The sequence below is a fragment of the Amblyomma maculatum genome, chromosome 1 (assembly GCF_055883805.1).
Source record: "Amblyomma maculatum isolate TAMU_Amacu chromosome 1, ASM5588380v1, whole genome shotgun sequence".
Lineage (NCBI taxonomy): Eukaryota > Metazoa > Arthropoda > Arachnida > Ixodida > Ixodidae > Amblyomma > Amblyomma maculatum.
The window spans coordinates 156152820-156165176 of NC_139344.1; the positions used below are offsets into that span (position 1 = coordinate 156152820).

A 12357-nucleotide genomic window follows, 5' to 3' on the forward strand; every position below is an offset into this window, starting at 1 on the left:
AAAACCATCAAAGGGTTAAGCAGATACCGTTACATGACACTGTTATCATAGCTGACACTTTAGTTTGCATGCCAAAGGGTATAAGTGGTTTTAAGCGCGAAATAGCAGTTGATCATGATGTGCCGAACTACGGTTGCAACGATCATGTCCGGTTAGGGCGGCGCATCATGTTTTAATATATTCAGTTTTCACCATTATATTTTCATTTTTCCACTGCTCAGTGCCTCCCACTCGATTTCGTGAGATGTATAATATGTATCCATATTTTTAATTTTTCAAGCAGGTACTTGTGTGAAGGCAGGTGAACTGCACATGCTATTCTGTAGTGCAGCGGAAATTAGGCAAGTGGCAGAGTCTGGCATGGGCATGATTTATTTTGACACACGCCAGTGAAGCAGAGCAGTTGTCAGTAATGTTAGCACGTCTTAACAAGTGACAAAGACTGTAGTGACATGCTTTAGTGATAAAAGTTTTAACAAAATATTTTTTAAAATATGAACCTTCTATGTTTTGGTAACAAAACTTGTATCAAAGTGCTTCTTGCAGACGTAGGCAGTCAGCTGCAGCAAGCAGTCCTTGCGCGGTATGACGTTCTGTCAAGTTTTTAAGCGGTCCTCATCTTTTGGAGCAGCAGAACCGCCGTAACTGGGAGAAGAGACACTTCTCTCCGCCGCCAAATGGCCTTGTGTCATGCAACTTGGAGACAACGGTACCCCGGAGAGCCAAATTGTTGCGAACAACATGAAGCGTGTGCAACACATACTTCTGGGAAGAGGTTATATTACTAAATTCTGCAAACATGCGTTCACCGAAGAAGTGGTCAAAATCTAGCGACCGGCATGGTCCCTCAGGTGTCATACAATTCCTAGCATATGACCTAATCATCTATATTATACATCTGTCTACATCAGGAACGGCAAAAATTTAAACATAAGAACCACCAAAGTTGCACTCAGTGACACAACGCAACGCGATGTGTGAAAGATTAAATCGGACAAGGGAAATTTAATCGACTGGGAAAAAAATTTGCGTTTTATGGTTACATAGAGATCGGCAGCTCTGGATGAAAATGTGCATTGATCATAGGCTGTTTTTTTTTTTCCATGCAGGAATATTACTAAGACTAAGAGCTAGCGCCACAGTTCGCGAAGTCAGTTGTGGAATATCTAGCCGCGGACAACTGGTGTCTTCATTGCCCATATAGATTTGACAATCACTTCGCTAGAGATGTAGAGACGATTTTTCACGTTTTGAAAACTATGCAAGGCTCATTGGACCTTTAACAGCAGAGGGACTGTCTACTACAAACAGGACAAATTTCTTTTTAACAATAAAAGGGGTTTAAAGCTTTTGAAAAGGATGAAGGTACAGAAAACATAAAGTGTACTACGTTAACGCATGAAAAAAGTGCGCTTCACAGCCGTAATTTGAAGAGGCTGGCTGATTTGTGCTGTTTTAGCAAGCAGAAAAAACAAACAAGTTAACCAACTCAGGAAAGGGGCGAAGAAAGCGCCAAAATCTCTTATGAAAGTATACAAGACCTGTCAGGTTAGAATATATACCAATAACAGGAGGTGTGTCGATCCTTTATAAGGCAGTCCTTTAATCGCCTCAAGCCTCGGGTTCAGATGGCATCAACTGTCAGAGGCTTCACACGTACACCTCACAAAATTTTTTTGGGGTGGCGTGTCTGCTATTGATCAAAACCATAATGATTATGAAAACGTTAACTTGTACGGAACACGATTAAAAAAGGCGGGAGCATAGCGAGCACGCACTCGCTTCCAAGGCAACCTACCTAGATCTTGTTGGAAAATCTAAAAGTAAGGGTGACACTGATGCTTCGCTGTTGCTATAGCGTTTCACACATACAGACAATATTAATGCTTGTCACTTTTGTTTTTGTTTTTTTATTTTTACAATTTGTACTCATCGATACTTAGCATCTGATATTGTCTTTTCATTGTGTGCAGTACACATCTTAACGCAGGTTTCATTTTTTAACTATTTCAATTATTTAATTGATCAATTGCACACTCTGAAATTTACTTAATTAGTATCATAGAACATTGGCTTCCATTTTGAGCATCCTGACATCGTTGAACCCCCTTTTTTCATACTTTTTTTTCAATTCCTTTAATTCCCCGTTCAATTAGCTTCAGTGATTTTGTTAACTCACTATCGTCTACCACAAACCAATTGGTCATCAATCACTAAAGCTAAAGATTACCACGGTACTATTTCTTTTACTCAGGCCCCCTATTATTTCTGAAGCGCGGTGCGGACAACTACTACTACGCCGACGAATTTTCGACCGGAGTACTTGCATAACCTATCGCGTAACCCCTAACGCGACTGGCAAGACTGAAACACCATTGGGCGGTGGAACCTGTCATTGTTTGCATGTATACGTAGTATATGTACACAGGCATTACAACCAAATGGCGAAATGCACACGCAAAAAAGTTGGCTGTTCTGCCCAAAGCGATAATTATCGCAGACACCCGTTTTTTTCTAAGAAGCAATCGTCCTTACTGTCACGGCACTCAAGTCCATAAACCTATAAAGTGTAGATAATGACGCCACAGAGCGCGAGCAACGCTTCAGAGCAGTTCGGGAAGCAGAGTGGAGCACGGCGCTTCTGTAGCAGACGACGCTCTTCCCTGGCGCAAAGGTCGACACTAGCGCCGCGGTGGCGGGAGCAGCAGCGGGCCACCTGCTTCCTACGGGCGCACCGAGGAGATGCGGAACTGAAAAGGATCTATAAACGTTGGGACAGCCACTGTAAAAGGGAAAGGATGGGGAACAAAGGTACAGGAGTAGTTTATGAATTACAGAGCCACACCACAGGCTACAACTGGGTTTCTTCCTAGCAGAGCATCTATATGGACATAAAATTAGGACCAAGCTTCCCCAGGCCACCCATGAAGAAAATAACAAAATCCTTGACAGAGAGACAAGATTAGGAAAGAAGATGTGAAGATGTATGCGAATAAAAGGCGTACCACCCACATTTCCTTTCAAAAAGGAGACTTTGTCCTCATAAGATGTTTAGCGACGAGGGTCCACAAGTCGTCATATGATCCCAACAGTGTCTGTGCCTGAAAAGCACAGTGGTATGCTTTTGGTTCGTTATAGTAGGTAGTGTAGCATTGATCACACTTGTTTAGAGCACTTGTGCTGTGTTGTGAGGAATAACTAAAAGTACAATTATAAATCACCTGGTGGCTTCCACAGTTAATACTTGCCCTTGAGCACAGCCAAATAAACTTTTGAACAGCATGGGCACAAGCTTCTTTGCCAATTATAAAGAATCCTTAATAAGGGTGTACTTCATTTGCTCTGCAACACACCACTTGAACACTCAAGACAAGTGTGATCGACTCTGTACAAGGCTTGTAAAGTTACATGGCATTTAAAGAATACTGGCAGTTGTTACAAATAAATTTATCTTGAAATGCATTTTTATTGACTGTTGACACAACTGGTATCAATTTTTGAAGGCTAGTTGGCCTCGTTCTGTGTAATGAGCACCATCGTGTTGTTCACATTTATGTTCATCTACGAGGCATTCCTATATATAATCCTTGCAGGGAACATATCAGCTTTGTGTCTACAGCAATGATAAATACAACCACTTCCATTTGCTGGCAAAGGATATGTGAGTACTTGGGTATTGCTAAGAGATTTGTAAAAGAGAACTCAAAGGTGTTTCACCACAGGTGTTCTAACATAAGCACTCAGGTTAACAAAGCAGTCTAAGTAGGCTTGTTGGTATAACTCTGTTGAGAGCATGCCATATAGTTTATCAGCAAACACATACCTCTGTGACCTGTCCTTGTCTAGTAACCTGCTGTACAAAATATGCTCAGCATTTTCAGGGTAAGCTGCTTCACTAAGCTCTGGTCAAATTGTTTTTAATGAAGCTCATTGAGTGCTTGTTCACCTAGTGCACTCGTGCGACTACTGTGAGTGATGATAAAAGTGGAAAATTGCAATTATTGTGGAAGCATAATCTGGTGGACATCAAAACTGTCAGTTTTTATTTGCAGCAAGAACACATTAATGAGCCAGTTCTGGGTTTGGCAGGTGTTGGAAAAGGCCCCGGGATGAATTAGTGGATCTTGTTGTTTACAGCATCTGCTGTGAATGATTGAACAAAGAGCTTTGCGATTAATGTTGGTTCTTTTTCTTTATTTTGAAGGAATCACAGTGGTGAACCATCCCATGACTGACACATCATTCCTGCTGTCAAAGGACCAAATGTAACTGCCTCTAGGAATTTTTGTTCTATTTTTATTAGATTATGGAATCAAACTTGCAACCTACAAATATTCTCAGTCTTTATGATAAACTAAAAACAAAGAAGTGCTACATGCATGCACATGAACCATTTGCATTTAATTGAATAAATGCCATTTCTTCATGCTGATCCCCTGCTGATTTTGTTGCTCAGAAATTTGTGTTTGCCAAGTAGCGCAAAGACCTGTTAACAGATGATAAAACATGTGCTCCACCTTTAACAATTTCACCTAGAAGCTAGGGTTTATTTGGTGTATTGTTCATCTTATAGAAATGTCATGCAGTTCATATTTATCGCATATTTATGACATATGCTTGATGTGCTTGGTTATGTTCAGATGAATGTTATACCCAAGCATGTGGCTAGTCAGTGAAGCCAACTTGGCAAGCTGAAGGCCACTGCACACTACCTTCCTTAGCATCTGTCAAGGAACTTCATGCTTAAGAATTGGGTCTTGCCAACTGTCATTGCCCACCTCATTTGTAGGATGTGTGAAACATACCCACCAGAATCTTAAAAATTTTGTGGCGCATGTACGTCCACGCACACATATGTGCACGTACAAAAAGAGAGAGAGATATAGGGAGTGCTTTTCAATGGATGCTCAGGCCTGAATCGCTTAAAGCCCAGAAAACCAAGCTACACACAGAGAGACAGAGAGAGCAATAACATGCATGTGTGACACATATTAAAGAAAAAATGCCTAATACGGCTGAAACTTCTTTTAGCTGGTGGAACATATTTCTTGTGCCCATTTTCATTTAACTGCTAGGTGTATCGTAAACTAAAGATCACTCTACTGAATGCAGGTTGCATAGTTTCTCATATTTTGAAACTTAGTATCTAAGAAAAAAAAGGAAAACTACTTTTATTTCTTCAACCTTCCAAAATTAAAGACCACATTTTTTCTCTGTATGGTCTGGAAAGATCCTGTGTATTTCTGTGTTTATGTTTAAGGAGTTTACAGGGAGCATGATCATTTTATTTTTTTTACTGTTGATGAGTTGGAAGGAAAAGACTGCTGAATGCAGTAGGAAGTGGAAAAATGGTTGGTAAATGTGCAGAAATGATGAAGCAAGATCTCATGAGTTTGAGGTGCAGTATTTCAGAAATATGCAGCTTATTTTCGAGCTGGCCAAAACGGTGTCTTGCATGTGCTTTGAGATCCGCGTGGTTTTGTTTCAAAAATCCATCACAACAGTCTCTTTTTCTGCAGTTTCAGAGTAGTAATGATGTATATTATAATGGATGGAAACTCAGTAGGCCAGGTGTAGTCTGGGCTGTATATTTTTTACTTTACAAGTGTTTTCATGGTAAAGTTCTGAAACTTCTTTTTTTTTTTTTTTTTTTTTTTTTTGTCTTCATCTTTTAGTGCATGGTTTGCTGTCTTTAGAAATGGCTGGCTTGCATGACCATAATGTTCAAGCATTTCAAGAGCACTTTTCTTTACCTATAACATCCAGCCATTGCACTTGCAATATATGTAAATGTGGTTTATAATATATACTAGGCTTAAATATAAAAGAAAAGAAGCACTGGCTGCAATAATTTCATCAAATATTTGTCAATTCTTGATAGAGGGTTTGGAATGCAATGCACTACCTTATCAAGAGTGTGCACATTTTGTGCTGAACAAGTTGCACAGTTACACAGTACATTTAGTTCTGTGTCAGATTGGGCTAAAGAATGGAGCTGCCACAAATAAGAGCTAAACAAGAGACTATTAATAGCCTTGGTTTTCGCTGCAGTGGGTATGTTTATTTGCCGATTGTCATGCATTTTTGCTTTTCTTTTCAGTTTACAAGGAACAGATGTACTTATTGCAATTTTCATCATTGTTGCAATGTCCTTTGTGCCAGCAAGTTTTGTGCTGTTTCTCGTCTACGAACGGTACACCAAGGCAAAGCACTTGCAGATTGTCAGTGGTGTCAACCCTGTGGTGTACTGGTTGGCAAACTACTTCTGGGATATTGTGAGTAAATCGTTCAGCTGAAATTTCTTATAGTCAGATACAACTTAATTTTGCATTAAAGCTTCTTGAGAGGTCAAAACAATGCTGACATAAAATCCTCAGGTTATGTCTGTGCTTTGCAGAATGATAAGCGTAGCAGCCACAAACTTGACAGAGATACGACTAGACATGCCTTAGTCAAAAAATTTATGATTATGCTTTTATGCCTTTCACTTTTCATCTTGCCTCATGCAAATAAAAGTTCTTAGTTAACTATTCTATGTGGGCTTGGAGTCATTTGGGTCCATGAGTCACCTGGGCCCATCAAAGTCGGTATTCATGTACTTACTATCATATTAACTTATTATATCTCACATTAACTACCATATTAATTGATTATATCTTGCCATATTTTAACATAAGGTTTGCATCTAAATAGGTCCCTGAAATAGTTCTTTGCTTCAGTTGGTTTTGCTGGTCTTTTTTTGCTAGGCTAGTATAATTTGTGGGTGCAGTGGAGAAGCTCTGTAGATATTTATTTGTTTTTTCCAGTGTTATTTAATTAAATTTTTTCATCTTCTTAATATGTCATTAATGCATGTATGGAGATATCTCAATTAGTTTTTGTGCATAATAAGATTTTTTTCATTTGTCTGTTACAGTGCAGCTACGTTGTTCCTGCAACATGCTGCGTTCTCATTCTTCTTATTTTTGACATACCAGCGTACACATCAGCAAAGAATTTTCCAGCCGTGCTGTCCCTATTTCTTCTGTATGGGTAAGCCACGCAGATGTTTACATGACTGATATAGTGCTCTAATGACTGTTGCATTGTACTTTATTGCGTTGTTTTTATGTTTTCTTCAGGTGGTCAATCACACCAGTCATGTATCCTGTCTCATTTGTCTTCAAGGAGCCAAGCACGGCCTATATTTTTCTTATTGTGATCAACCTCTTTGTTGGAATCACTTGTATTGTGACCAGCTTCTTGCTTGAAGTCTTCTCCTATGATGCTGTATGGCTTGCTTCATTCTTGTTAAAAAGCTTTAGGGAAATTGCTGTTTCTCACATTTTCTTGGCCTAATAGGGATGTTTAAGGATACCCTTTCAAGTTACAGGATTAGGCATAGGGAAGAACATTCTAGATTTTCACATCTAAGTTATTGCTACATATTTGTGTGCTTTCTTTGTGCACTAAGTTTGCCAGCACTAGAACACTTGATCCTTTTGAAGATATAGTTTGTCAGCCTTTAGCTTGTGCCTGGTAATAACAACTGCTGATATTACTTACATGGTAGTGATACAACCTTTCTACATTCCCTTTTTTTTTTTTCAGTATCTTGGGGAAGTTCATCACTTACTCAAGGCTATATTTCTTATGTTTCCTAATTACTGCCTTGGACGAGGACTTATGGACATCGCTTTTAATGAATACCAGAATTTCTTCTTGTTTAAGACAGGTAACTTACTTTTAGAATTGCTTGCTGTTTTAAACGTGTTGTCATTTCTGCACCAAAACACGATGTAATGTGGTAGTAAGCTGGATTGTGGTTGACTAAAATTATGGTTTTTCAGGCCGTTATGACCGGATGAGGTCACCATTTGCATGGGACTTGGTGACTAGAAATCTTTTTGCAATGGCACTGTCAGGAATGCTGTTCTTGGTGCTCACTCTACTCTTGGAGTTCAACTTTTTCTTGAAGCCAAAGTGAGTATATGTTGACAGTATATGTTGACAATGCAACAACTACTGATATGAAGATCTTTCTTGTTTCTGTTTTTATGGCCTAGTTCTGGAAGTTGCAAGGTGCCTGAAGAACCTCTTGTTATCAGTAATTTAAATTTCACCACATGCGACGTTTTCAGTTTGCACTCAAAATTTTTTTAGTGTAGTTGCTGTGATGGAAGTAAGACTGAGCGGAAAGTTGAATGAATCAGGGTTCCATAAAACATTATCAGAAAAATAAACAAAGCTGGCACTCATGACAAAAAAAAATATATGAATGGGGTGATGGAAAGCATTGCTTGAATTATGAATGTACAGCTTCCCATGCATTTCATTTCATTAAGAACTGCCTAAAACTCACCAAATGTACGGAAGGTTGGCTTGAGGGTGGCTTGGAGAGAAATGTGCTGTGACTTCTTAGGATTCTCTTCCAAATAAATCCATTGTAAAGCTGTATAGTATAGTGTGATTTCTTATTATTTAATTAAAAGCACATTTCATCATTTTGCAGTGTAGTTGTAAAAAACTGTAACTAAATGCCTAAGGAAATTAAGCTTACCTTAGGAGGAGGAAAGCGAGACGATAATAAGTTCTTGCTTTAATATCAGATATTTGATCAGTGAGGTGTTGTCGGTTTGTCCGTGATGTTCAAATGGCACTGCAAGCACACTTGAATATCCATCAAAAGCCTCTGAAATTGACCATGTGTATGGTAGGCAACAGAGCACAGACACAGAGAAAAGCAGCCTGTTTTTGTTGAGTCACACAAAACAGGTGAATGTAGCTGAGTGGAAATTATTGCAGTGTGCAGTATTTTGTGTTTTTATTGTGAAGGCTTCCAAAATATTTTTCGCTTCAACCGATGGTTCGTTTGCGGTGAAACTGCGCACAAAGCTTGCATGTAGCAGTAACTTTTGTATTGTGGCAAGTTTTACTACAGTACTAAATTGGCTGAGTTGTGCATGATGCAGAAGCGTATAGTACAAAGGATATAGTACAACAGAAACCTGCAAACGCAAATCCGTCATACAGATGAGCATTAGGGGTGCCATCTCTCATCCAGCCACAACACTATCGCCGCTCTTTTTTCGCATTGTAAGGCAGCATACCGCAGCTCCATCTACCACACCATAGGGAGGCAGAGATGTCAGAACATCATAAAAGAATAAAAACTCCGCACCATACAATGAAATAAATGAGAAAAAACTGTTCAGCACTTTGTGATGTCATCCTTCAATGCTTTAAGGAGAACCATGAGAGCAGACGATATCAGCTGAATTGGGTAAAGTCACCCAATAAGAAAAGAAATCAAACAATACCTTTTTATTGGTAAAGCCTCGTTAATCAGTTGGATCCGAAATCTTTCCCCTAAGTTGAACGCAAATGTTCGAAGCACTTCAGCTGAAGCAGACGGAATGATTGAAACGGTGTATTTAAAGGGCCTGTGCACTTTGCAATGCTCCCCTTGGTGCCCTGTGGCGGCATCCACTGCAGAAAAGAGAGGGTGCCACTACAAACGCCGTTTGTGATCGTCGATCTTGGCATAGATGATTAATTACACTTTTACATCATGCATGGCTCAGCCAAGTAAGTATTGTTGTAAAACTTGCCATAATACAAAAGTTACTGCAATATGCAAGCTCGGTCCATAGTTTCACCGCAAATCAGTCATCAGTTGAAGTGGGAAAATTTTTGAAAGTCTCCACAATACAAATGCAAAATTTTGTTCATGATAATTAAAGGCGTTTATTATCACATCAGCAGTACTGAGATATTTGCTACAAAGTGTCAATTTTATCTTGGAGACTTTAGCAGAATGTTCATTTTGTGTATCTGTTGCAGAAAAGTAACTGTCCCCGAGACTCTTAATGTTTTGGAAGATGAGGATGTTCAGAATGAAAGAAGGCGAGTTCTTAGTGGCCAAACAGACTCTGCAGCACTATGCCTTGTAAACCTGACAAAGGTAACTTTTTGCGACATTTCGCAGAGATGATTTCTTTTTTCTTCCTGTTTTTGGTACATGCAGCACATAAATGTCATGCTTTTTTTCATTTGTGTATGTAGATATACCAGACAAGAAAACTAGGCAAGCACCTAGCAGTCGACCGACTGTGTCTGAGGATTCCAAAGGGGGAGGTAGGTTCATGACTTAATATTAAAATCACAGAATCATAAGCCGCTTTGTACTGAACCTATATATAAGTCAGTGTTCCACTGGTGATGATTTACTAGACTGATTTGAGGACCATTGATGCAATGAATGCTCATTGCAATGGGTTTAGTTACAGTATCCATTTGTACGTAGTGGATAGTACCACTAATTTTGCTTGGCTCATATACGTTTTAAACCCAACTTGTTTAGGCCTTAAAAAACCACGTTATAACAGGCTGTTGGCTGCAGCAGATTCAGTTTTATGTAGAGTTTGGTCCAGAGCAATTTTTACAGTGGGCTTTGTGGCGTGTTACAACTCTCTGCCAAGCAAGCCTCCACAGTGGAGCCCACTTCCCTGTCGTGTATGGAGTCCCTCTTAAAGTGTGAAATCTGTTATCAAGATGTGTGAGGCCGTCTCCTCTCCTCTGCACTGCTGCTGGCAGCTAGCTAAGAATCATTGAAGCGTGCCAGGACTCCAGCCTCAGAGGTGGCCGCTATCCTCTATATGAGGGGAAAGAGCATTCCCAGGCTTCCTTCCTTCATCACTACAATTGTTTGTTTGTTTGTTTGTTTGTTTTTGTTTTTTTAGGCGAAAGCCTTTCTCTGCTGATGGAACGATACCCTGTGCGCGAGATGTGTGCGCGAGATCAGTCATATTCCGCGAGATGTGTTCTTATCTAGTGTTCCTGCCATCTACAGTGCCACACTTGAATGCACACCAAGGAACGCCACGTGACAGGAGGACTTCTGAGAGACCCTCTAACTTTTTTTCTTCAAATTAGGAACCACAGCTTCATGAAGTTGCATTGCAGAAGACTAATTTTTCTGAAAGGAAGTTCATACAGCATCAGCACGTCAAGATAATCGAGGGATTTCTAGAGTAGCACAACAACTGCACTGATGCGGTTCTGCTCCTTCATACTCGAAACGTAGTGAAAAGTTACCGCAAGTTCATTTCAGTGATTATGATAGTCCTTCATTACTCAAATTCTTTTCAAAGTATCAAATAAGTTGTGTTGCAAAAGGATCCTTTAGTTTTGTGCTTCCTTTCCTGTTTTGCATGAAGTGTACTCCAAATATAACAGACATTTTTTTTTTCTAAATAATAGCATCTTTGTCACAAAATTTGTGATGAAAGACTAAGTATTGAGCACACCATTTCTTCACTTCATGTCTCTGACATTCAATCACTGATGACTGAGTATGGGGCATTACTTACGCAATTAAGTAAGCTACATAAAAAGCAAGTCAAACTTCGTGCTTTTTGTTCTTTTTTGAGCCTGGTACAAAGAAGCCACCTTCTGTCATTGCAAGCAGGTGGTGGAGCTTCTACTGAAGACTGGCTATAACTGCACAAATGTGGAGCCTACATAGATTGCTGAAAGCACTGACAACAGTAGTAAAGTGGCAGTTGTTAACATACTTTTTGTCAAAAGAGCTTTTTTTTTTTTTCAGGGCAACCTTGAAGGATGCGCTTCAGCTGCCCTTAGGAGTGCAGGCTGTACTTGAGAATGGTAGACCTCAGCTGTAACATATTGAATACATACTTTGTCAGTGTTGCACTCGGCAAACCATATAGCTAGCTTCCTGCGAGAACAGGCGAGCAAGCAAAGGCTTTTCTATCACTGCCAATGAAGAGTGCTGTGACGTCAGTCAAGGCCTTCATGGTAGCATTCTGCTCAAAGATATGAGCAAAATAGGTGCCATTATGAAATGCAGCTTTTATGATGAAAAGTGAAATGAGCAACCAGCTGGCTTGGAGACTGGACCAATTTCAAGTTCTAAACCACTAACTGAATATTTTCTAAAGGCGGCTGAAGAGCAGGCAGTCACAAATTGGCAACGACAAGGTATGCTGAGTGCAACTACTCATCTAGATATAGAAGTTGCTCAATAGGGTGGTGCATGAAGTGCCAAAAGCAGTGGAAGAAGCCAAGTGTGCTGTCAGGTTTAAAAATAGCAACTGATGGCATAGGCGCAAGCCATGAAAGCAGCCAGGGTGGCCAAGCACACTTTCAGCTTGATGACCATACTGTTCAGCTAAGATACTTCAATGGAAATTCCAGAACTTCTTCTACTTGACATTTCAAACATTCTGAAAAGCCAATTAACTATATATTGATGACTCAAATTACTAGGTAGCCAAATTTGGCATTAATACATTAGCATCCAGCAAATAATGTTTTGGTGACTATAATGTAAAAAAACAACAACAAAAAACACAT

At 39.6% G+C, this 12357-nt stretch overlaps 1 protein-coding gene across 1 annotated transcript in view; it reads left to right on the plus strand.

Moving 5' to 3' along the window:
- The window catches only part of LOC146204704 (ATP-binding cassette sub-family A member 2-like), a 170913-nt gene that overhangs the window by 130684 nt on the left and 27872 nt on the right, over positions 1–12357 (plus strand). The window contains exons 35-42 of the mRNA XM_084589421.1: positions 4205–4265; positions 6101–6275; positions 6917–7032; positions 7122–7269; positions 7591–7714; positions 7830–7962; positions 9823–9943; positions 10045–10116. Coding sequence (XP_084445547.1) covers positions 4205–4265; positions 6101–6275; positions 6917–7032; positions 7122–7269; positions 7591–7714; positions 7830–7962; positions 9823–9943; positions 10045–10116 — 950 coding nt within the window. The remainder of the gene's footprint in view (positions 1–4204; positions 4266–6100; positions 6276–6916; positions 7033–7121; positions 7270–7590; positions 7715–7829; positions 7963–9822; positions 9944–10044; positions 10117–12357) is intronic.